The 25,868-nt window shown below is 45.2% G+C and overlaps 1 protein-coding gene across 9 annotated transcripts in view; it reads left to right on the forward strand.

Annotated features, from left to right (window-relative positions):
* The window catches only part of ZSWIM8 (zinc finger SWIM-type containing 8), a 68,997-nt gene extending 43,921 nt beyond the window's left edge, over positions 1–25,076 (forward strand). The window contains exons 11-27 of one of the 9 annotated variants that reach the window (XR_014227821.1): positions 87–218; positions 1,185–1,364; positions 2,662–2,845; positions 3,418–3,516; positions 4,446–4,570; positions 5,908–6,139; positions 6,923–7,075; positions 7,842–8,064; positions 8,264–8,553; positions 9,325–9,548; positions 9,830–10,312; positions 10,927–11,095; positions 13,441–13,614; positions 15,040–15,159; positions 16,156–16,334; positions 18,671–22,304; positions 24,982–25,002. Coding sequence is in view for 8 of the 9 variants with exons in the window: in XM_082308143.1 (XP_082164269.1) it covers positions 87–218; positions 1,185–1,364; positions 2,662–2,845; positions 3,418–3,516; positions 4,446–4,570; positions 5,908–6,139; positions 6,923–7,075; positions 7,842–8,064; positions 8,264–8,553; positions 9,325–9,548; positions 9,830–10,312; positions 10,927–11,095; positions 13,441–13,614; positions 15,040–15,159; positions 16,156–16,334; positions 17,604–17,807 (3,171 nt within the window). In the remaining variant the exon portion in view is untranslated. Of the gene's footprint in view, positions 1–86; positions 219–1,184; positions 1,365–2,661; positions 2,846–3,417; positions 3,517–4,445; positions 4,571–5,907; positions 6,140–6,922; positions 7,076–7,841; positions 8,065–8,263; positions 8,554–9,324; positions 9,549–9,829; positions 10,313–10,926; positions 11,096–13,440; positions 13,615–15,039; positions 15,160–16,155; positions 16,335–17,603 lie in introns of all 9 variants that reach the window. The other 8 variants (XM_082308146.1, XM_082308147.1, XM_082308144.1 and 5 more) reach the window with 8 other exon arrangements.
* Positions 25,077–25,868: the final 792 nt, after the last annotated feature.

Genomic DNA, 25,868 nt, shown 5'->3' on the forward strand with positions numbered 1-25,868 from the left:
AGAGTCTTTGAGACAAGTGGTTTGAGCAGGCTAGCTCCAGCCTGGGGGAGTGTGGTTTGAATATGACCATCTGTTCTTTCTTGCAGATCCTGTTTGCCTGTGCAGAGGCCCTGTATGCACATGGATACAGTAATGAAGCATGCCGCTTAACTGTAGAGCTCGCCAGGGACCTACTGGCCAACCCTCCAGATCTCAAAGTGGAGCAGCCACCAACTAAGGTAGAGAGAGAGCTTGTCTAGTTTTGGGAGTAGAGGGTAAGTTAAAAAGAATACATGGGATGGATACAACAGCATTTGCAGGCATTTCTCATTTGCTGTGATTCAGGGCCCTTCACTGATGGGTTGAACTTCTCTGGATGTCATTAATGTGCCTGATCACTGTGCGTGTGTGGGTGAATAAAAGGGAGAAAGAAAATAAGAGGCCATTCAGCAGGACTTGGAGTCTTCAGAAACTCAAGTTAAAACCTTCTTCGCTTTTCCTTATGCTTCAGAGAGAAGCTTGGTTTGTCTGTTAAAAGCTGCAGCTCCTTTAGGAATCTACTTCAAATCTCATTGAACAAAACACCCTATTTAACATCAGCTTCAAAGGATGTTTTACTTAAGAGATATCTGCTATTGTGTGCTATGAGATTATACAGCAGCCATTAAGAAGTCTTTATTTTTGTGCAGCTCTGTGCAGGTGACCTGCCTGTTTCTTGTGGTTCTCTCCAAACTCTTAGTTTCCTATTTCTTCATGTGCACCACTGGAAATGTTAGAAGTTTTGCTGGTTCGGGATAGAGAGGGTTGGAGAGGAAAGAAATAAGCATAAACTTCCGGAAAATCACTTTAGTGATTTAGTGATTTAGTGCCACTTTTAGTGGCACTGAGCAGTGTTTGCTGTAGGGAAGGGTTCTATTGGAAGGGACAGGCATGCAACATCTGCCTGCACCGCATCAGTCCAATAGTGGACATATGTCTTATCACCAGGCCAGCTCTTCCACTGTGTTGTGCTGGGGTGAGATAGGGGAAGGAATGATGTTTGTCAGTAACCACTGGGATTTGTGATTCCTCAGCAAAGGGAATACAATTTGAACGTGTTTTATTCTTTCTCCTCTCTACTGATGATTGCAAAGGGTGGGAGGACAAGCATAGAATCATTTAGGATGTTTAGGAAAGTGTCCTGTGACAAATTCCTCCTCAAACAGGGCAAAAAGAACAAGGTATCAACCACCAAGCAGACGTGGATGGCAACCAACACCTTGTCTAAAGCTGCTTTCCTGCTGACTGTGTTGAGTGAGCGGCTGGAGTACCACAACCTGGCCTTCCGAATAGGAATGTTTGCTCTGGAGCTGCAGAGACCACCTGCCTCTACAAAGGCTCTGGAGGTATGAAACATCTTAAAAAGGCAGTAGCCATAAACAACATTGTGCTACTTGAATGCTTTTGCTGATGTCGTTCCCATTTCAACTCCTGAAGTTTGGTTATGCTTTTATATGTTTCCTTAAAATTGATTGCAGTGGGACTAAATGGATTGTGTGCACATCCCATTAGCACGTGTTGAGCTGCTAGAAAAATTATTAGAAGTATCACTTCATCTGGCGTTACCTTCATTAATAGGAAGCTCAGACCTCATGTGCCAACAGGCCTTTGATTTCACATGAAACTACAGGCTTGAAAATACTTAAATGAGTACAAAGTCTCTTATGAATATATTATTTCGATTAGAACAGCTTACTAATTATCTTAAACATGTTTCCAGTTTGCTTGGCTAATCTGGGGAAAATAAAGCCGTTTGTAAGTGGAATTGTCCATATTTGCATTGGTGAAATGGTTTGAAACGTATTCCTTAGGGTGAATTGGTGCAATTGTTACATGTTTGAAAATTGTTGCTCTTGCTGATATCTCATTCGTTGGCAAGTGAACATGTGCACTGTGCAGGCATATTGTTTTGGACACTGCTTGATTACTATTAGGCTTCCTGTTTAGAAAAAACAAGTGTCCAATTAAGACCTTGTCTGTGTGATTTGCAGCTGCCTTGCTTTTCACTGCAGGGTTGTGCAGTCCCTGGAGGTGTGTATTGTTGCTAGGTATCCACCAACTACGCTTGTTACACTGATTATCTGTACTTCTTACGGTCTGATTAGAAGATTGTGAGATTGGCAGTCACTTGCTACCTAAAAGAAAACAATCACTTTCACATGTTAAGAATGGAGAGAATGCAGGAACGCCGCAGAGTAGTGAAATGTTACGGTCTTCATCCTGGTGGCATGCGGGCTGCCACCCCGTGCCCATTCTTCTGCTGGTCAGTCCCGGTTGTCTCGAATGGGTATGTTACTTAACACAGCATCCTTTTTTCCTACAATTAAGAGTAATCACCTTTTCCACTGACTTACCCAGTGCGACGCTTCTCCTGATATTCCTATGAAAGCTGATGTGTTTTTTTTCTGTATGCAGCTCCAGAGTGATAATTTGAGTAAAAAAAATTGTGTATAAATATGAGGCTAGACTTGTGTTAGATTTGTTCAGTGTGGAGAGAATGGTAAAGGTGGATAGGATGCTAAGAGTTGCTATAATTCAATGATCCAATAAAAGCTATTGCTGTACCTTAACATATGTATGGTCCACTGCCCACAGGGCCTGTGCTGATGACAGCTTCTTCTGTTTCCTTGTGGGTACTACCAGGTGAAGCTGGCATATCAGGAGTCTGAGATTGCAGCCCTCTTGAAGAAGATTCCCTTGGGCACTAATGAGATGAACACTATTCGAGGAAGAGCTGAAGAACTGCGAGAAGGGACGTTATGTGATTATCGTCCTGTCCTGCCTCTGATGCTGGCGAGCTTTATATTTGATGTCCTGTGCACTCCAGGTACTCTCTGCATTGGCTTGAGTGTGTGAAGGGGATGTTCCGAGATGCCAGGTCTTGAGGGGTTTTCAAAGAGAAACTGCCTTCAGTATGAGAACAACCTAATCCTGATTCTTCACACACACTTGCTTCTCTTCATCTCCATGTTGCTGTAGAGTCTTTGTGCCCCAATGGAATTACCTGTCCTTCTGCTTACATTTGAAACCAACTGGAAACTTGCCACATTTCAGCACTCCATGTGTGTTTGTAAAATAGTTATAAATGACTGACTTTTCTAATCTTACGCTGGTTATATTCAGAGAAAGCTAATATATATCTAGTATTTAAAAATGAACACAACAACCAGGGATTAGAAGACTGATTTGGCAATATACCTGCCTGGTTTTGGAGCCTTCCAATTTTAGAGAGAGAAAGGGGAAAAAAAAAAACCAAGATAGTGCTGTGGTCTTGAACTGGTACAAGGCTAGGAATGGGACCGCAGGAAGCTCTGCAAATTCAGAAAGCTCTCAGAAATGGCTTTTGCCTTGAGGTCTTAGTTTTCAAAAGTGAGCACTAATTCTCTTGTCTTCTTTCAGTGGTTTCTCCTACAGGCTCTAGACCACCAAGCCGTAATTGGAATAATGAAATGCCTGGAGATGAAGAGCTTGGTTTTGAGGCAGCTGTTGCTGCTCTCGGTAAGAATCTTTGTAAAAGAAAAGTCTGTCTTTGTCCGTGTTCTGCATCCTGCCTCATTGGGGATGGTGAGAGTTAGTAGTTCATTCCAGTTTGGTGCAGAAACCAAAGTGTTTGCATGGTTTATGAGAACCAGATGCAGAAGGATTCTGCATGCCAGGGTTGAGGTGCCTTTGCAAAGCTGTGAAAAATGGAAGGGGGATATGGGACAGGAACTGAATGTTAAAGTAGTAACATGAATTTTAGCTTTCTTCTTGCTCTTTTGTCGCAGAAGATGTATTGCCTGGGCTTTAATGGAGATGGACAGTTTCAGAGAACAAAAGGCAATAATTTCAGAAGAGGTTAGACAATGATAGCGAAAGACTAGCAGAAGTGCTCTCAAGCATTATTGTATAATTCAGGATCTTAGCATAATACTGGATTCTTGCATCATTTATCAGCTTCAGCAACAAAGCAGTGATTATATATATTATGTAGACAATGCTGTATGCCTGTTTTAAAGCAGCATGCAAAAAGGAATAGAATTGATTAAACAAGGCCTGTCCTCTCTTGCCTCATCTCTGAAAGGAGGAAGATGAGTTCTTTATGGTGTGGGAATGCTGGCTTGTAGCATATGCAGAAACTGGAAAAGTTTGTTTCAAGATGGAGTTGTGGGCTTGCCTGGACTCTTTTTCCCTTGGCATATTAGGATCTGGTTCTTCTGACAGTTGTACAAGCTTAGTATTCTGGGGACGGGCAGCCACTCCTGTTTATTCATGACTTATTTCTGAAGTTAACAGAAAGATCGGGGGGGGGGGGGGGGGGGGGGGAAATAATGTTTTGCCTGTGACAGGGAGTTGAATAAAATAGTCTGAGGTATAGATAGTGCTCAGGATGTGGTGTAGTCCCATGGGCTCACTTGTCTCTTCATTCCCTCTTTTCTGGCCTGCAGGCATGAAAACAACTGTCAGTGAAGCAGAACATCCTCTGTTGTGTGAAGGCACCCGAAGGGAGAAAGGGGATCTGGCACTAGCCCTGATGATTACTTACAAGGATGATCAGTCTAAGCTGAAGAAGGTGAGTTTCCTTTTGAAAGGGGAAAGGCAGATGCAGAGCAAACCATGTTTGGGTGTTGATGGATTTGATAGTTTTGCCAGTGAGCATAAGTTGTTTTGTCATCTACTGATGATTTACAAGCTATGTCATAGTGTTTATATTCTTCCACTGATGTAAAATCTGATTGCGCAGTGTGCATTGCCCTGGAAGAGGCACTGTTTCCATGAGTTTCTTAAGGTCCAGTCGGGAGATGCGTTCTCACTGCTTTTAATGCTTTTGCTTACCTGGTAAAACAAGTCCTTTGTCCGAGGGGTTTTCAGTGTGCACCGTGTGTATCGTCTAGGGATTGATTCTGGTTTGCTGCAGGGATGTTGCCTTGCAGGACAGTATATCTAGCAAAGCCTTTGTTTCTTCATCTCTCACCTCTTTGATATACTAGTTTAGTCCACCTGTACCTTAATTTCCCATGCCAGAGAGATAGTAAAACTCTGCCCCCTCCACCCCAAAGGAGGAATAAGGATCAAAAACTGCTGAAGCTTTAGGAAGGGTTTTATTAATCTTTTATATTCAGAAACACTCCTACCCAGCAAGAATATTATTACTGTCTTTCCGTCTCCTAAAGGAGAAGCACTTTTGGTATACTTTTCTGCAGGGAATAGCAGGGACACTGTGATACCAGTCATATGCAAATGCTCTGTCACACTTGTGGTGTTCATTTCGTGTGGAAAATAAATGCTCTGTCACACTTGTGGTGTTCATTTCGTGTGGAAAATAAACAGCAGAAACGGACAAACCCATAAAATGTGGTCATGCATTGTTCCCCAATTATGTAATAAGTGAGGATAAGAAAGTGTTATTGTAGGCTGGTAGAAGGCAGTTTCTCTAGTGTCTGAAAGTCTCAAAAGGCTTTACCAGTTTCTCAGTAATGGCATGACAGGATTTTTTGGATGGTGAGCAAAGAATTTTGGTGACTTGAACAAGAACATCTAAGGACTGGCAGAACTAAATATAGAGTCCTCCATTCTGTCCTTGGTGTACCAGAATTACTCCCGTATTGTGAGTTTTGGGTGCTTTCCAAGTAAAGCAAGTGGCTTTTTGAAGTGAAAATGGGGATATTACTGAGTACAAATGAGTCTTTGCTTCTTCAGTAATGCAGGCCACATGGCTCTCAACTGTGCATTGCTGATCTTCAGTGCAGGAAGACGATGTCTACTTTCTAGAGAATAAACTTTTTCTTTTTTTTCCAACCAAATGGAATTTATTGCCCACCAGGAAGCTGGTTTGTTACTTTCCCTCTTATGTCTTACTGTAATGCGTCTTCTTTTTTTTTTTTTTTTTTTTTTCCATTGCTGTTAAAGATTTTAGACAAACTTCTAGACAGAGAGAGTCAAACTCACAAACCACAGACTCTGAGTTCCTTCTACTCATCCAGCAAGCCTACAGTAGCAAATCAAAAATCTCCTTCCAAACACGCTGCCCAGTCCACTGCAGCGATCCAGCAGCTGCCAGGGACTTCTGTCACTCAGCAAGCTGCTGTAAGCACTGCAGTCCAGAGCAGTCCTGAGAACTTCGTGGAGAAGAGTGCACAGGGTAAGAGGTGCTGTGTAAGGGCTGTGCTGAAACGCTTCTGTTATCAGTGCAAAACTGTCACTGTACATTTTTGTCTGTCTTGGGAAGTAGTCAGAATGATCTATATTACCATCTGGCTGCTTGGTGGTTACTAGAATGTCATTCCGCTGTTACGTGTTTGGCTGGGTCCATTTTGGTACACATTGTTGTTGCATAGAAATTCAAGCTAATTTTCAGGTTTTCCTATATTGAGCCAGTTGTATGACCAGTTAACATAAAACTACTGTGACTTCATCTTTTAGATTTGTATCACAGAGGTGCAGTATTTGAAAAAGTTACACACTGAATCAGGTACCTTCATGCAGGATAAATAACTAAGATTGCTGAAGGGCAGTGGAGATAAATGTGGTTTTCTTCAAGCTATGCCTCCACTTTGGTGGCAAACATCACATACAGCAGCATTTGGTGGAAAGCAGATGTTCTCTTAACACTTACCAAAGAGATCAGTACTAGCTGAGGATGACTGCAATAAGGTTGGGGTTGCTGGAGAATTTTTATTCTAAAATTTTTCTGTAGTTGCAGAAAATTTTCAAGATCTTGAGTTAAGATTAAATGTTTTTTGCCTGGTATTGGATGATATGCTTAATAGTGAAAGAAAATTGAGATAATCCTGCTCATAAATACCACTCATTTTATAAAAGTCCTGCATCTTTTGATCTTTATATCTCTTAAATGGCCACATCTGGTTTTAGAGATACAGAAACAAATCATAATGTTTACCTTGTCCCTGTCCTGTTTATGTAGAGAACTCTCAGAGGTCCCCCTGTGAGCCAACTGTGGAGTCCACTGTCTTGAAACAAGAGGGAAAGGTCCCCAGTCGTCTGGCCCTTGGAAACCGAGGTGGATACAATGGGAGATGCTGGGGCTCACCTGTCAGGCAAAAGAAGAAACACACAGGTAGGAACTGATGAGTTCATACAGCATCTAGTTCTGTGCTAGGCAGCCTGCTGGGGTTTTGGCAATTCCCTTGCCCTTTCATTCCACTTGTCAGCCTTTCCTGTTGATTGTCTCTGAGGTGTTTGGCATGGAGAGGTAGGTTTTGCTCCATAGATTTCCTGCCCCCTGCAGGTTACCATACCTTTTTCACACCTGATATGTTCTGGGTGATGGATTAGATATCTGGAGCTGAACAATTGCTGGACTCTGGGAGCGGAGCACTGTGCTCCTAGATCCAGAAACGAATTCAGAGGAGCTGCTGCCTCTCTACATTTCTCTTGGGAAGGGTATAATTTAGAGGCTGAGGATGTGAAGAACCTTTGTGTAAATTGTGCGGCACATACCAGAAAGGTTTTCTTCATACTCATACAATCTGTGGAACTTGACTTTGTATGTGTATTTGATGCTTCTTGTTATATTCTGCCACAAAGCTTGGCAGATGGAGTGAGGGGCTGGGATGGTGTGAAGGGGGAAATAATGTTACGTTGTTCTTGGACTCTTCTGCTTTTTAATCCAAGAATTCCAAAATGACACTGATATCTGTGGCCCAACTGACTAATTTAATCTCTCTTGATTTGCAAAGTTGAATGCCTGTCAACTGTAAGGCTGACTGTCACTGACATAACTGATCGTAGTTGGGACTGTAGGTGATGTGGGTAGGAGTTTACCTACCCACATTACATTTGCCAGCCCTGGTGACATTACTGTGTTGGTTCTGGTGTTGTAGGCATGGCTAGTATTGACAGCAGTGCTCCTGAAACCACCTCTGACAGTTCTCCAACGCTCAGTCGGCGTCCTCTACGTGGGGGATGGGCAACAACATCCTGGGGCAGAGGACAAGACAGTGACAGCATCAGCAGTTCTTCAAGTGATTCGCTGGGGTCTTCCTCTTCCAGTGGCAGTAGGAGAGCCAGTGGGGGAGCCCGTGCAAAGACTGTGGAAGTTGGCAGGTAATGAATAATACCAGTGCACTGAGGCAACCTCTCTCGGCCTGATGTCAGGGAACTAGCAAGTGTGCATCAGGAAGTACTTCCTTGGGAGTGTTTGCTTTGTTTCCTCTGGACCCTAAAGACAGGAACTCTGCACCCCAGCTAGTGAACTTGGGGTACTTGTTGCTGTCTGAAAGGTTCCTCTATCTTTTTCCTCTAGGTATAAAGGCAGGCGGCTGGAGAGTCATGCTCCTCATGTCCCAAACCAGCCTTCAGAAGCAGCTGCTCACTTCTACTTTGAATTGGCCAAGACAGTCCTTATCAAAGCAGGTGGAAACAGCAGTACCTCCATCTTCACCCACCCTTCTTCCAGTGGTGGGCACCAGGGACCACACCGCAACCTTCACCTCTGCGCCTTCGAGATTGGGCTGTATGCACTAGGGCTGCACAACTTTGTGTCTCCCAACTGGCTCTCTCGAACTTACTCCTCCCATGTCTCTTGGATCACAGGTTACAGCAAAACTTTATTGGGAAGCTTGTTTTTGGTCAGGAAGGAAGGGAGGGAGGCGAGCTTATGCCCAAAAATGGTGATGCCGATGTGCTGTGGTATCCATGTAAGGCGGCTGGCACAGCTGGCAGTACAAGCCGAGCACCAGTGATTTACATGGTGGTGCTTGTTTTGGCCTGGAAAGTTCTTGTGACCTGTTTCTTCTTGTTTATACTGCAACATCCTTCAGTCCTCAGAGCCATAGACCACTTGTGACACAGAGACTGGTCTTAACTTCTCCTTCAGGGGTCTCCTGAAGAGACAGATGTTTGTCAAGTTTGAACATGCTCTTTGGCTGTGTTCAGGATTTCACTTTCTTCCTTCTTCTGTTTGCACCCAGACCTACTACCTGCTCTCTTGCCACATGCCTTCTAGAGCCTGAAAAACACACCCTTGAAAAGTCATGTTTTCCTGACACGATGGAAATAGAGTGACAGTCCAGGCTGTGGTTTGTGGGTACTAAAATCAGCTTAGCAAGTTCCTCTCACTGCCTCAAATGCATCTTTAGCTTAACTTTGATATTGGTACCCTCAGTCACTGCTTGCTTATTGAGGGCTCTTGCCTGTCCTCTGTTTTGGGAGGAAGAGCCTAAATTTGACTTAGAGCCTAAGGGGAGCAACTGGGCTCTGTTGCTGCTCCTGAAAGAAGGGAGGAGTGCACCTCCTGTTGAGGGAAAGCTGACTGGAACTGTGCTGGGCATACAGTGGTGTGAGAGTCTTCTCTTTTACTCTTAGGGCAGGCCATGGAGATTGGTAGTGCAGCCTTGAACATCTTGGTGGAGTGTTGGGACGGACATCTGACTCCGCCAGAGGTGGCATCATTGGCAGACAGAGCTTCGCGGGCCAGAGACTCCAACATGGTGCGGGCGGCTGCTGAACTGGCACTCAGCTGCCTGCCCCATGCTCATGCCCTGAACCCAAATGAGATCCAGAGGGCTCTGGTGCAGTGTAAGGAACAGGTGAGCATCCCATCGGGGCTAGCTAGCGCAAGCTGGTTTCCAGCATCAAGGATGTGCTGTTGTGGGATTGGCTCCTCTGCCACTGGACAGGCTTAATCTCAGTTCTGTGGATTTCTTATGTTTCACGAATAAGTCTGTTTTTTCTGCTGCATAGTTGTGGTCTGTCTGCTCCCCATAGTGTTAGTCATTTTAGAGTGCCTTACGCTTTTCTCCTGTTGTAGTTTTGCCTTCTTGTGCTTCCGGTTTTGCATTCACTTCTGCTTTTCTTTCACTGCCCCCAGGACAGTCTGATGCTGGAAAAGGCCTGTATGGCAGTAGAAGAGGCAGCCAAAGGAGGTGGTGTGTACCCAGAAGTCCTCTTTGAAGTAGCTCACCAGTGGTACTGGCTTTATGAACAGACTGTTGGTGGGACCCCAGCCCAGCGAGAAGGTGCCACTGGCTGCAGTGCCAGTGGTGCACGGGCTGCCTCTGAAGCAGCGCGTGGGCTGACAGACAACCGGGTGACCTCTGAGCCGACCACTGTAACAGTGGCAGCTGCGGTAACCGCGGCAGCAACGGTCATGCCGGTGATCTCTGTGGGGTCGACCATGTACCAGCAGCATACAATGGCAGGGCCGGCAATGGCACATACACACACGCAGGGCCTCCACCCTTACACCACCCTTCAGACTCACATCCCCTGTAATCCCCAGTATATTGGACACACTATCCAGCACATGCCGCGCCCAGCTGTCTTCCCGGTGCCTGGCTCAGCATACCCGCAGGTGAGTTTTGCCTCTGCCTTGTTCATTTACGGTGACTTAGTGTGACTACTTCCAGAGGGAGTATGTCTGACTGAGGAGAGCATAGGGCTCAGACTTGCCATGGCTTGAGAACAAGCTTCTGCTCTCACTTACTTGCCGACTTGTGATACTTACTTTGGCTCCCCAGCTCAGCTTTTGGATTGTAAGGAGCCTTCTGTGGATGCATGTAAAGTCTCAAGAGAATGTAAAATATAATACATGAGTAGTTCTTAATTTTTATTGCTCTATAGTTTCTCAGAAGGCACTGGACAGAAAGCTTGTCGTCTTGAGAGCTTGCAGGCTAAATAGAGACTACAGAGGGAAAACCAAACAAAGGTTATTTTAACCTCCGTATATTTTTGAAAGTTTTTTGGAGTGGTTTTCTGCAAACTGATTAGATTTAAAAGGAGGAGGAGCAAGAAGATGTAATGGTCATGTGGTGCAACATAGTTTCTGTGCTGATTCTTCCTGTGCTTCCTCCTCCCTGCCAGATTGGACTTCGAATGCTCTGGGGTTTGTGTGGGGACATCATGTTTTGGACTACTTCTAAATGGCCAGAAGAAGTAGACATAACTGTTACTTATTTTCTATTTTAGGGTGTCCATCCAGCATTCATTGGAGCGCAGTACCCTTATTCGGTAACAACACCATCATTGGCAGCTACAGCAGTGTCATTCCCTGGTGTGCCAGTCCCATCCATGACGCAGATTGCGGTGCATCCCTATCACAGTGAGACAGGGCTGTCACTGTCTTCCAATGTAGCGAGTAAGTGTTACAGCCCTGGGCTGTGCATAGTATAGGTTTATTTACTGTGCCTCCTAGCTGTACCCCAGTCAAGTCCTGCCCCTCATTGACCACAGGTGGAACCAGGGTTCTTGCACTGAAAAGATCTGACGAAATCTACCCCAGCCTAAAGATGCACATGCTCGGGGGTACTAGGATTCATAATGGGGTCTGATTCAGCTAGTGGAGCTTTAATTTCTATTTAGCTAAATTTCCAGTATGAGATTATTTTGGCCCCTCAGACTGAAGTGTGTTTGGAGCCCTCCTGGCCTTTCTGACTTCTAATTTATTAGAGCTTTATTCCCCGTCTTCTTAGGGCAAGGTGAGCATAGATGATCTTGAGCAGGCTCTTGTGGTTCCTTTGGGTCAGATGAATAGAGAGTGCAGGAAGTGGGCAGCAGGCAGACTTCTGCTACAGTAGCACTAGTAGATGTCTTTCCTACACGAAGGGATTGGAGGCAGCCAGTACCCAAAATGTGGAACTTCTGTAGAGAGGACAAATGTTTTGGCAGGACCATGTCAGTGGCAATCTGAACAATTGCTCACATGTTGTGTTGGGGCTAGAGTGGTGGTGAAGACCCATCAAGTAGTGTGCAGCACTGGAACAGCAGATGTTGACTGAATTGTGGATGTGCTCTCATTGCCATGGGTTTTTGCACCAGTGGGTCATGGTTGACCCAGGCTCTGTTATCCCCTCACCAGAGAGGCTGTAATGTTTGCCTATTTGTACATTTGCTTGTCAGTGCTTCGCAACTCACCAGGTGCTGGAAGACTGGTACATGGGAAAACACTTAAGGGGTGTGTTGGCCTCTTTCATATCCAGATTATCAGGACAATCTTCTCAGTTATTTTTATCTTGCATTTTGATGCCAAAAAGCCACCACAAAAGCAATTAGAATAGTCCTGAAGGCCTCAGGATCTGAAGAGCATCCTTTGCTGACAGCCTTAGTCCTGGGCTGATGCTGTGACTCTTAATTGTGAGAAACCATTTCTGTACTCCTCCAAAGAGTTATGAATCTTCCAGAACTGCTAGCTCATCCTAGAGCACTTAAAATAATGAAAGGAAAAAACAACTCCACCTTTTCCACTTGCCATTGTTTATAGCTTGGATAAACTTCTGTTTTCAGTTCTTAAAATACTGTTCCTGGAGTACATAGTCACATGATGATGCTTGAGCTCTGGCAACAGTTCAGCTCATTCTTATGGGTTATTCTCCTTGGCCAGACTTCAAATGCAGCATGGATTTTGCCCCATTTTGTGGGTTGTTTGGCACTGTGTGTCTGCTTGGTTGAGGAGGTCAGGCAGATCTTTCCTGGGAGGCACATTGTTCTCAGGTATTCAACTATTCACTAGTAAACATTTAAAAAAAAAAAAAACGCTGGAGGTGGCAGGGGAAGAGGAGAAATCGGAACTTGGAGCATTGCCCAAGCTGGTGTAGTAGCACCACAGAGCAGCTGTGAAATAAGGGTAAGAATGTGCACACACCTAATGGCATCTCTGCTCTGGAATTCTCAGGCAAACCTTGCTTTTTCCTCTCCGTACCTTTGTCGAGAGGGAAGTTGGATAAGCTTGAGTCCCTCGTCAGAGTAGAGCTTACTGGCTCAGTGTTAACTGCTGTCTGTACAAGTTTAGGTGGTCCAATGTAATGGGTTTTCCTGTGATTTCTGTTGATTTTGCCCATACTAGTTAAGTGTCTGAAGGTGATAGAGCTTCTCAAGTTTCCTTGCTGTTTTTACTGTTGGTACGTGCTGCCAGTATATCCAATGGCTGTTCTTTCTGAGGGTGGATTGGAGGCTAGCCTCCAGTAACACTCTTCCTGCATTGTAGCTGGATGGAGTCATAGCTGTCTTGCAGCAGAAGTGGAGGAACCTCACAATGTTGGACTTGGATCTTTGAGTGACGTAATACTGTTCCTGCTCAATGGCTTTCCTCAGCAGTTTCTCATCAGGTGTAGACATGCACATGCTTGTTTCCTTGAACAAGAAATCAGAACCAGGCATGTAATTTAATAATAGCAAAGACCTTTGAGTCAACACATGTATTTATGTGTAAAACATGGATAATGTGCATGTTTGTGGTATACTGCAAAAGAGATGGACAACCATGTAACTGACCCCCTTCAGGCCCTGCTTGCAAACAAAGTAGAGGTATTCCTAGCCTACTGTATTTCAGTTATAAGTCTGTGGTTTTTGGTTGCTGTATTGTTCTGTTTAGGGGAACAGAACACTACATTGGCAGGGGGCGGTCAGGTGAGGGAGATGATGGCCCAAGTAAACCTTCTTTTAGGCTGGTGGTGGGTCCTAATGCTGCTGTTTTGCTCTCTTCAGTAGGAAGTGTCCATGCAGGATCAACGTTCCCAGCGATTCAGGGGGCTTCCTTGACAACTCTGTCCTCACAGCCCAACTCCCTTGTTACAGGGGGTTTTCCTGCCGAGGATGAGCAGCACAGTCAGCCTGTGAGCCCCCAGGGTCTGCACTACCTCCACTCCGCATACCGAGTTGGTAAGGACGGCCAAGTGGGTTTCTACAGCCCCCTCAAAAGGGATTCAGGGCAGGGCTGCAGGTTTTCACTGTCATTTGGCAATATGCTACTGCACCTGTTGGGGGTGATGGCATCTTACCTACATGGGGAAAGGCAGTTCATGATCATATGTGGAGGCTAAAAATGGAGACAAAGCAATAGAGGATTGAACAGTTGCTATTGAGACCTGTCAGAGTAGAAGAGAAGGCTGAGTGGGTTAGAGCACGGAAGAGTCTTGCCTTTCAGCAGGTGCATGCAAAGAAGCCTGGATAGGGCTCTGAGGATGTGGCTGTGTAAGTTGTGACTGTGAAAAAATGGAGTTCAGCTCCTGCTGCTCATGGATGGTGCAGGCACACCTCTAGTTTAATAATACCAGCTGAGTCTTCAGAGGCACAGAGGGATGTGCCCTGTGCCTCTCCAGCTAGATTGTTGAAGGCTGACATGGAGGGAACTTATATTTTGTGGGGAGTAGGTATGTAATTAGCATTCTTTTCCCAGTCACACTCGTTATGAGGAAGTAGAGTCTCTGCCTGAACTGCCATTGGTACAAGGTTATCAGTCTTGGGGTTTGTGATTGAGCTTAGATTGCAGTAAGCTACTTGTACATAGTCATGGTCCGACCCAGTGGATACCTGGGGAGGGAGAAGGGAGCCTCTAAGATAAGCAAAGCCAACCCAGGGCAAAGAGAAAGAGCAAGAAAATAGAAGGAAGGGTATCTGGAGGTTGCTTGAGGGTATTTTTTGTTGAAAGCTAGAGAAGAAAGTACTTGTTAACCAGAAAGGGGTGCAGATGTCATTGGAAACATCATTGTGGTAAGTGGTAAGCCATGAAAGGCATTTAATAGCCTGAATAACAGAGAAGGGGGTGGGGGAAGAGGGTCTGGAAGATCAAGACATAGTGCCTGTTGGTATTTTAAAACTTTTTAAATGGGAGGATTTGCGTGAAGAACTGTAGTGGAAGAAGTGAAATTCTTGCAGATTGGCAATACTGCAGCTCAGTGTTGGCCTGTTGTCTTGCAGCTGAGTAAGTTGATGTGGGTAGCTTCTCTGCTACAAAATTTGGAGCAAATGCATTGCTTTCAGGACACCTCTTGTAGTGCAGCCTTTGGGGCTGTCTGCTTGACCCTGTTGTTGGTGCTAGTAGAGTGTCTCTTTGCAGCTCTAGTGAGGTGTGATGGCTGTGCAGATTTCCCAGCCTGGAGCAGCAGATCCAGATGTTCTTGCAGATACTTCCTGTGGTGACAGGCTCCAAGATGGGCCTTTTGTTTCTCTCTGGACTCTTTGCAGCTAGGGAATTTTCTGCTGATGAAGGGCAGGCCAATCAGGTTGTGTTGCAGTGAGTGAAGTGCTAGACTAAGTCTTACTGGGCAGAAGTGCTGCTTGACTCTGGCTGCCCCTTTCTCACAGGGATGCTGGCTCTGGAGATGCTTGGCCGAAGAGCTCACAACGACCATCCCAACAACTTCTCCCGCAGCCCACCCTACACGGAGGATGTAAAATGGCTCCTTGGGTTAGCTGCGAAGTTAGGTAAGGCTCAGAGCAGTACTTCAGCAGAAATCCACTTGCTGGGATTTGGACCATGGTGGGAAAAAGCTCTCCAAAGAGTAAAACTTCAAAGATTGGGTGAGCCTGATATCTGATCCCATTTCTGAGAATGTTTCAGAAGATCCCTGCTGCTCTTTCATCCAGGCAGTTGTCCCATTTCTGGGTTCTGTAGGCATGCTGTTGAATTTTGAGGCACTGGATGAAGTGCATGGGGTTGGACAGGGCTCAGAACTTGTATCTCTTCCATTCTATAACAACAACTTTTTCTTTTCCCTTTCCACTATCTTGTAGGTATTCTTCTTTCTTATGTATATTTACACCTTCTGTGAAGACCTTTTATAGCGATAGGTGCTCAAACCACCACTTGTTTGGGGTTTTTTGTTTTGGTTTTTACTTCCACTTTGCTCTTGGATCTTTTTTGTCAGTTCATTTTTTTAATTCTTTCATCAGCAGTAAGAACTTAAAAAAACAAACAAACAAACAAAAAAAACCAAACCCAAAACCTCCTCTACAAACAGCCTGTCTAGTGGCACGGTTTCTCCTGCTGCTGCTGGGGGAGCTCTACTGTAGGCAGCAGTGGGGAAGCTTGACTCTCTTTCCAGGCTTCCTAAGGCCTGAGTGCTGGAGCATCTAGGTGCTTCCTAGATGGGGAGGCAAGAAGCAATGCGAGGATGTGCAGTGTATCCTTGCTTCTGTAGTTACCTTGCACATCAGTTTTCTTTCATATCCCTTTTAAAGACAGGTAAACTGGGAATATCAGTGACTGAGGTGGTTCCTGGTCTCTACTCAGACCTGATGGATATATCAGAATGATTTCTTGTCCCCATGAGTTTGCTAGAGTGTCTCCCCCAAGCCTGCTGGAGGATACATTACACTGAGAAGAAGGTGCTCCAAATCCAGGTTCTTGCTGGGAAGTACCTGATTTCTTGTGTTTCTCTTACTTTAACACTGCTGTTCTGACTTCTCCTTCCTGTGCAGGTGTAAACTACGTGCATCAGTTTTGTGTTGGTGCAGCCAAGGGGGTGCTGAGCCCTTTTGTGCTCCAGGAGATCATCATGGAAGCTCTACAGAGGCTCAACCCTGCTCATGTGCACAACCACCTGCGTACCCCAGCCTTCCACCAGCTGGTGCAGAGGTGCCAGCAGGCCTACCTGCAGGTAACGTGTAGCCTGTCTTCCTGCCTGTCAAAGCTGCCAGGCCATTGCGTGCCTTGCAGGTGGTGTGTGTGTGTGTGTGTGCAGAGGGGAAGGGACCTTGGGTACTGGTAGCTGAACTGGTCCATTGCCTGATGCATCCCTCTCTCTCAGTAGGGACTAGAATAGGCATTGGTTGCCTGTGTGGAGGCTGCATCCATTATACAGCTTCTTCCAAGGCCTCTCGCGTCCTGTGCTCACCAGGAAAGATGGGGTGGTTCTGTGTTCCCTGTCCACTTTCTTCCTCTCTCCAAATGCTACCCGTACCTTTTAACTTCTGTACTTTTTCTTTGCTATGTTTTCAGGCCACCTGTCGACCTCCCTTCCTAGCCTATCTTTCTTTTCTTTCCTTGTTTGTAGCCTGTCTTCCCCTCGTCATGAAGCCCTGGCACGGCTGTCTGGTGTGCCAGTGCTGGCACTAATAGTGGAAGTGGCTTGGTCAGCTACCAGTATGGATGAGATATCTCAGGATTTGTTGAAACCAGGACAGTGAGCCAGCTGGAATACCAGAGCTGCCTGTTCCTTAAAACAGTGTAAACAGGATACCCAACATGTACCTACTTCTCTTGAATAAATGACCAGAAGGGTGATTCTGTAGACATACTGTCCAGGTTGGATTAGCTGTCCTATCACCTAGGTGATATTTTGAGAAATTACAGCTTCTTCACTTGAGCTCTTTTTCTGAACTACATTAGGGAAATAAATTTCTCAAAAGCTGGACCTGCAGCTTTGGGGCCTTAGTTGAGAAGCTGATGGAAGTGACGGTGCTAAGCCTAGAGATATTTTGTAGCAACTTAGTGTAAGTCTCACTCCTTCCATACCGGTTAGCAAAGGAGATGTCCAGTGAATGCACCGGGTCCCCCTGTATAAACTGCAGAATGAACGGTACAAGGGTTAGATGCTGGTGGGTGGTGGGTAGAGTGTTAGCTGGCCCTTTTGCGCTGTACTATGGCACCATTTGGTGTTCATGAAGGAGAGAACACCTGCTGATGCTGTGTGGTGCATTTTGGTGCTCTGAGGGGACACTTGCCTTGGCCATGTTAGGATATAAGATATAGCACTGCTGTCTTTTGAGCTAGCTCTCCTCTGTCAGAGCCTCTGAGTCTCGGGACCTCTCGTGGGGTAACAGGATCATGTGATGTATCGCCCTGGGAGCTCGCGTCCTCCTCTGAGTGTCACCAGCATGAGGGTGGTGAGCAAATACCTTAAGGCTCTTTCCCTGTTCCCATCCAGTACATCCATCATCGGCTGATCCATCTCACTTCAGCTGACTACGATGACTTTGTGAATGCCATCCGCAGCGCCAGAAGCGCCTTCTGCCTGACTCCCATGGGCATGATGCAGTTTAATGATATTCTCCAGAACCTAAAGCGCAGCAAGCAGACAAAGGAGCTGTGGCAAAGGGTCTCTCTGGAAATGACCACCTTCTCGCCGTGACAGCAGGCAGAGCTCCACGGACACACAACCCTTTGCCCTGCATAGTTGTAGTTCCATTTACACCATCCTTCCTTCTGGTGTCTTTTTTATTTTAGTTTTAACTTGTTGGAAACCACTGATTTGATGTATTTATACCATGACATTCCTCTCCAGCACTGTTGCGTGTTGGCGCTCTGCTTTGCTCGCTCTTCCTCCTCCTTCCCAGTGGGCTGCAGGCTTCAGAAGCATCAGGAAACGAGAAGGAAGTTGAGCTGGCTGCCCTGTGGTGTAGTCACTGCTTTTTTCCCTGAGCCCCTGGAGGCTGTCCTGCGAGCAGTTTGCAGTGTGATTACGCACGTGTTAGAGGGGTGGGGGATTCTGTCTTAAATATTTATTTTGGCATTTATAAATATGTAAACTTTTTTTTTTTTCTTTTTGTATGGGCTTCTCTTAGTCCACACACCATCTCCTGTCGGGAGAGGCTGGGACTACTGTGCACAGCCAGTGCTCCCTCCATTTATTTCAGCACCTCCTGCTGAGAGAAGCTGAGACTGGAGTAGCAGGGCCAGAGCCACTTCTGCGGCTTTCTGCAGCTGCTGCTGAGGGCAGAGGCTGGAGCTTGGGCAGTCAGAGTCCGTGACTGCGCTGAGCTGCCTGGAGACCGCCAGAAGCGCTTGGGCTCTTTCTCAGGAGTGTCCCTCACTGGGCAGTGCTGGCTCATAGGATGTTTTGATCCTGGTCGTTCCGAGTTGTACAATCGTGTTTCTTTTGGCTGGGATATTACTCTCCTGTAATCAGTTTCTTATCCCTTGTCTCTTCTCGTTTCCTGATTAAACACTCGTTTTCTTAGACCGACTCTCTTCTCTCTGCTATGATGTTGACAGTCTGATGGAGCTGGCCGGCTGTGTGTCAGTGGGAGCTCCTGTGAGCCCTGGCGGATAGCTGTCCTGCCGTGGGGAACAGCAGTCCAGCACAAGGCAGGCGGGCAGAGCTTTTACACAAGCTGTGAGCCAGAAGTTCCTTGCCTGGTGCTGCTCTGAGAATGACGTGCCTCTGCAGAGGCTGAGGTATGTGCGGACTGGGTTGTTGATGGGTCAAGGGAGTTGGTGGTAAGCCTGGGATGTTCCGCCTACACTTCTGCCAGCCACCAGGGTCCTTTTCTGGTCTTGACACCTGTGATACCGTGTGGTAATGCAGAGCTTTGTATTTCCAAAGTATCATGCAAAACAGTAGCTGCTCACCTTTGATGTAATTGCTAAAGAAGAACAGTCTGCTCCCATGCGTTCAGAGAGATGTTTGGTGGACTATGCAAGATATCTAACAGGGATGGCATTGCAGAAAATTAATTTTAGAAAGTTATTATTTTTATGCCAAGCAAATTTAAAAGGCTGCTGCCATTTGTAAGCATACAAGCACATAAATTTCAGGGCTTTTAAAACTGGAAGTCAGATGATTGATGGATGTTAAGAATCCAATTTCTCAGTAGTAATGTATTGCGCTTCTTACTTGGGTTTAGCCGATGACAATGGGGCGATGTTAATTTCTGCAAGCTAGAAATACGTGCCTGTTTGTATTTGATATTTTCAATGATACTCTTAAAAAATAAACAAAGTAACTCATAGGCATAAGGCAAAGCAGATGAACAGGCTCCCTTGGTTTGACTTTGTGTACTGCACAGGCCAGAGAGTGTGACTGAGGTTCCTCTACTTCTGCTTGTGCAACAGTAACTATTTAAAGATGTCCTTACAGCCCCTTGTATTCCTCCATAAGGTGTCTAGTTACATGCTAATTATAAATGCTGATGTTAGTAAGAATGTGTTAAGTTTTGTGGTTTTTAAATTAAACTCCCGTGTTGATGATGAGCTGCCTGTTATTGGGCAGAACTCCTGGATTGGACTGGAGAGCACAGCCTGATGTCTGGAAGGTTTGGGTTCCTGGAGCACTTTCTGTGCTCTCTGGTTCTTGCATGTTCAGAACTGGGAAAGGAGTTTGGAGAAAAATTAGTTTTCTAATAAAGTCTAATCTTTTCCTTTCTACTGCTTATAGGAAAAAATTAGGGGAAGAGAAGGGAGCATCTTCTAGAAGGAAAGAAGCAGAAGGGAAATGGGCAAAAGAGCTGAATGGACTGTTACTGCATTGAGGATTTGGACTGAATAGGGAAATGAAATGGCAAAGCCTTATCTGTGATATCTATTAGAAGGCTACACTTAAACCCTGAGCAGGCAAGTTTTCAGACTACTGTAATTAAAAAACACCAGGAGCATGAGAACACTGTCACCAGTATCTTTGTTTTGGGAAAATACAGTAGAGCCTCTTACTGTGAGGTTAGAATGGACTTTATCTGGAAGTATACTTGCCTTCATTCTGTGTAGTCCCCATAAAGACTGGAAGGGAAAAGAAATCACAATGCTCATTATCTTCCACTGTGCTCAAAACTTTGTCTTCAGTTATTTTACCCATTCTAGTCCTCACACGGATTGCACTGCTTCCATACGACAGACCCTGTCAGAGTTGTCTTCCAGCAGCTGCAGAGCCCGAACAGAGGAAGAGCCAGGGAATCTCACCGCAGGCTGACATTGACTGAACAAGCAGCTCAGTGGTATGAGGCACAGGTCCGTAGTTTCAGAAGTTTCCAGTCTTTTCTCTGAAAAAATTCCTCAGAGTGAGCAGATAGAGATGGGAGCTGTGTGGAGGTGCTGCACACTCATTTATTCAGGTCTTCTGGAACACACTTTCAGTCCCGGATCTCTGCATCTGTCAATCTGTTGTTGTTCCTGAGCCGTATCCCATGGAAATATATCTAAGCAAGGACAGGAGAAAGGAGAAAGTGACAAAGGAGGTGATGTTTTTTCTTGCCATGTGGCTGGGAGGTTCTTGAGGTATTTTTCCTTTATAGGAGATGAGATGAGCCCTGGTGGCCCCAGAAGCATTAATCTGCTATTAAAACAGAAAAATTATTACCCAGTGCAGTCTTGTTAGTTTGGTCACTATTCCAGGAGTGGGGAAAATACTTAGGCTCAGAAATTCTGAAAAGACATTTCAGCAGAAGACCTGTAAAAGCAGAGGTCGCAGCCAGCTCAAATTTCCTTGGACTTCCAGTTGACCCCTGTGTTTTTTCACTTAGAGTAAATGTTCTCTAGGTCCTTGCCCTTACCAGCAACACATGAAGTGGCTGCAGTGAAGGCCAGCTGCCACAGCAGCTGGGTGCTTTAGAGCTCTTCCAGCGTAGAAATGGTTTCACATAGCTGAGAAGCTGCTTTCTGTGTTGGCTACCACCTCTTCCCAGGCTGGGCAGCAAATGCTGAATTCAGTCAGTACTAATAGCTACAGGTATTTGTCACTTGCATGAAGACAGAGATATTCTGTGATGGGAGACCTTGTTATTATCACGTTTGGTGAAGTCTAATTCACTGTCCATTCCTTGAAGGTAAGATGAATGAGGTCTTTATACTTCTTCCCGTGTCTTCTGTTCACAATGACTTGCTTTCATTTGCCAGATTTGTTTCCTTATGTGACCGCAGGAAATATACTTTCCCTTTTAGCTGTTAGTGTCTCTGGAAATAACAGCTCACTTCAGTGGGGAGTTGAAGTCAAATTTGTACAGGTGCAAATGAAACCAACTGAGAAGTGGCTGATGTCTTTACTGCAAGGTACCTGTAGGCCGATTTTCACTGTCCTGCTTGTGCACCTTCAGGTTCCTTAGATGGTCTCGAACCTGATCTTCTCCTACAGCGGGAGGTTCTTCATTCTCCCAGTTCTTGCCTTTACATTCTGTGACTTGGGTGGTGTGGCTAGAGCACTTGCTGGTGAAGACTGAGGATACTTAGAAGCAACTCCTTAAACATGGAGATGCCCCTCTGTGTGTCATTTTATATACATACAGTGGGGGCCATACATCAAAAAATGGAAGGGGCAGGGCGTGAGAAGATAAAGGTGAGGCACTGTAAGTGAAAGGGCCTTTTTTGCCCTTCCCCTTCCCTGAGGGCATTAGTGGGTGGCCATGTATTGTCTTTACCCCTCGTCTGTAAGTACTCTTATCCTGTATATGGGACACCAGTGTTTCTAGAGATTAAACTGTTGATCCCTGCATAGTTTCTGAGTCTTTGGGGTAATCTTGGTGTTAGTGTAGTTGGTAGAAAACATGCCAAGATTGCATCTGGACTCTCAGATATTTGGCTTGTCAGAAGCAATAGTGGGATTTTTGCTCTTAGGGAATGGATAAAATAAAGGCTTTAGTAATTGCGAGCCTCATCCCTTGGAACACGTCTCGTGCTTCAGGTACCCTTTTTCTGTGTGGGTCAGGTATGCCAGCCCCTGGGAGGGCCGCCTCCCCTTCTCCCTCTCTGGACATGTTCACCTACAACCATCTTTCTTGCCTGTGAAAGTTTTCCTTTGGAAGCGCTTTCCAGGGATATGAGTTAGCAGAACAGTATTTGCCTTTGGTCTTCAGTGTCTTTACAGCCCATGAACAAGCTGACTTGGAGCTGTCATCTGATGAAGCAACGTGTCTAGCAACAGGTATGGCAGGAGTTAGCTGAGAAGTGTGTTTCTGTCTAGTTTTGTTTACTGTCATTAATATTTATTTGGGCTCTGTATTTTCCTTCTCTGAGAACCCATTCAGAAATAGCCGCCTGGGGAGTTGTTGAACCTAAACTGTTTTTTAATTCTTTGCGTGGGTTTGTTTTTTATCAAGCCGAGCACTGTTGTATTTTGGAGCAGAATACAAGCCTTTACTTTCCCAGCTTATTTAGTGCTAGGTTGGCTATTGCTACACAGTGCAAGAGGGCACTGAACAGCCTTGCAAAACCCAGCGTCAGTGGAAATGGAGGAAGCAGTGAGGTATCCATGAAGTTTATCACCGCCTCCTGGTATAAGTCAGTCAGCTGTAACATGACACACATTTGAAATCGTTTTATGTAAGAGTTGGGACAGTTGTATTTTTCTTACCTAGACATTAAGAGAAGGGCAGGATATGAAAATGAATTTTCTAAGATGGGCCCGGGTAGAGAGCGTGCCAAACGAGAAAAGTCTGCTCACAGTCTGCTTTTTTTTTTTCTTTTTTTCTTTTAAACTGAGCTAAAAAAAGTAAAAGGGAAGGTTGGGCCCTGAGGACTTCTCAGCATTTGTTGATGACTGTGACTGTTGTATGACTGCTTTTAAGCCCTACTGATAGAGTGAACAGCTGTCAGCTACAGTTTATTTAAATATTTTGTTTTTCCTCTTTCTGTGCCTGAATTTAAGTGCCATATGACATGATTATGGTAAAGAGGGGCTTTCTTAACTAGTATTACTTTTTTTAAAAGAAAAAAACGAACAACTACTGCCCTCCCTAGTCCCCAGCATAATTCAAATGTGGCTTTTGCACTTCTTTCTGCTGCCTGTTTCCATTTTAAGGGTACTTGCACTTGGGCAGGGCGGTGGAGACGCCTGGCCGAGAGTGGCCTTCATGGAAGTGCAGCTTGGGGCTATTCTGTGCTAGGGTTTCCCTTGGAGCCTGTGAGTACTTAATGCTTTCTCTCAGTGGTAATGTCCAAATGCAAGCTTTGTGTGCTGTCAGAAGGTAGCGTCACTGCTGTGTGGTGTGTCTTGTTGGTATAAAGACAGTGTCTGTCCTCTGTAAGCAAGTGACTTCTTTTTTCTTTTTGGTGTTGCCTGCTTACAGTTACAGCATTCATAACTACTTAATACTGCACAGGCTGCACTGCACAATTACTTTATTGCCATGGAGGGGATGTATTCCTCCTTATAGGACGGGGAAAATGCTGGAAATGCATTAAAAGTCTATTGTATATAGTGTATGTACATAGATAGCGTGCGCTGTGGACGGGGACTGGGTCCCCGCTATGTCACGCTTTGCTTTGCCTCATTTAAGTCAGCCAGGAGAGCATAGCTGTCAGGAAGTTTGGGGCTTAAAGGGAAGCCATTGTGCAGGGCTTTTGTGCCAACACATTGGTGTTGGAAGTCCTGAAATGCATCTTTTCCAATGACTTGACAGGATTCTGGGACCAGCCTGATTTATGTTCCTCTGTTACCCTAAGTGAAAGAAATGTGAGCTGGGTTTCAGAGTGCTGGGGCAGTGTCACTGCTATGTACATGCTTGTTTGCAGGCATTTTGGAGAGACTGGCAAAGTCGATAAGACCATATAGATGAGAATGGGGATAAATCAAGTCTTGGAAGAAAAACCACTCTTTTGAAGTCAAAAATAGATTGATTAATAAATTATTTCTACATAGTTCTCAAAAGCTGTGGTGATGAGTGTGTTTGTTGGGAATACTTTTTTTTTTGTAGCAAAAAAAAACGGCTTGCGAAGTGTTTACTCTCCCCCCAGTGCCCCACCAAGCCTTTAAGAAAAAGGGCAAAGAAACAAAGTGTAGGTAAAGCCCCGATAACCGGAGAGGAGGTACCAGTGCGCAATCCATGTCCTGCTGCGTGATGGGCGTTTCTGGTCCTGGCTTGAGGCAGCCTGCTGGAAACACTTGTGCATGTTAGCTGCCACTGTCTTGGTGCCTTGCTCGCAGCTACGCCGTGTCAGCCAGGAGGCACTCGGGATTCAGCGAGGGCGATGAACAGCTTTGTTTCAGATTCATTTGGCATGGTCAGTCCAGTTTGTCATTGCTTTTCTTGCCGTGTTACTATTGATACAGCAAAGTGACCAGCAAGGAATGAAAGGATTCTCTTACCAACTGAGTGTGAGGGCTGAAAAACAACAGGATGAGTTTGAAATAGTTGCTTGTTAGCTTCGTATAGCTAGGCTCTTGGGTGTCATTCTGACTTCCAGGAGCTGCAGGCTTCTGCCGGGAACATGTGGCTTTGCAGTGCCATCAGCAATTGAAAACTGCAGTTTTTGGCAATCAGATTTTTATGTAGAGTTGATACATGCTGCCACCTACAGAGAAATTCTCTCAGCTCCCTTAAAAGGGCTTTACCTTATAGCTGAGACTCACACCAGTATTTCCAGGACCTGGTAGATAGAAAGAGGTAGCAGCCTACTTCTAAGTATCTTCCTGATTGAATTCCACAGGTTGTGTGTAAGTTGTTTTGTTCCAGCTTCATATGCTGAGCTTTCTTTCCTGAGGCTGGTAATATACACACACACACACTCTCTGATGGCTTGCTTTAAAAAAAGAAAAAAAAAAAGTTGTTGTTCCCTATTGTTTGTTTTTACCAATTCTCACCTTTCATGCACCCCTCCAGTTCTGAAGAGTGACAGGACCTGGCTACTGGTTCCATTACAATCACGTGCCTTTCTGATACCTGGGTCAAATCACTCCTTTTTAAATTCTCAGGTAATGTTTTGTGCTTGCTTACAGTTTTTCTTGTCTTAGAAGTTAACTAACTAACTAACTGCTGCATACCATGAAGTTCTGTTACTAAACAGTGAGGTAAGAGGATGAGGTTTATTTCCACTATCAAAATGAAGTGTGAGGGTCTGTAATGTGTATCAGTATGTCAGTATCTAGTAACCAGTGTATCTCACGGGAAGAGATGTTTTTGTTGGCTTTTAGATACCACAGAGCTGCTGATTGTAAGAACTTCTCTTAGGAGGGGGTGTTTGTTTCCACAGCTTTTGAAGGGATGTCTGGCAAGAGGGTACCTTTTGCAGCAATGTGCTCTCAGAGGGAGTTACCAGATTTGAAAATGACTCTTCATCAGCTAAATCAAATGAGGGCATCCGACATTTGGATCTGACCACAGTAGGTGATTTGTCATCAGCATCAGCAGTAAGATCTAGCATAGCATAGAAATGAAGCAGTTGGGGGGGAGGGAAAGAATACCAAGAATACACAGCTGCCCTTTGCTGCCTTGATTGAAGGACTATGGCCTGTAAAATAACCCTGACATTTAGTGAGCCCCTCCTGACATTTATTTCTGGTACCTTATTGGTTTTTTTTTTTAATGTTTGAATCCATCTCCTCAAAGATGTACCGCAGTCTGAGGTAAAGCATGAAGTAATTGTGTAAGTAATTGACAATGTGTAATGGATTAAGAGCAGAAAACTGTGTTTAATGGAGCATCAGTAGCATTGGTCCTGGGATCCTCCTCCTCTTCCGGCAGCATGTAAAAATAGCTGCTCTGCTGCT

This window comes from Platalea leucorodia, assembly GCF_965183815.1.
Source record: "Platalea leucorodia genome assembly, chromosome: 4".
Lineage (NCBI taxonomy): Eukaryota > Metazoa > Chordata > Aves > Pelecaniformes > Threskiornithidae > Platalea > Platalea leucorodia.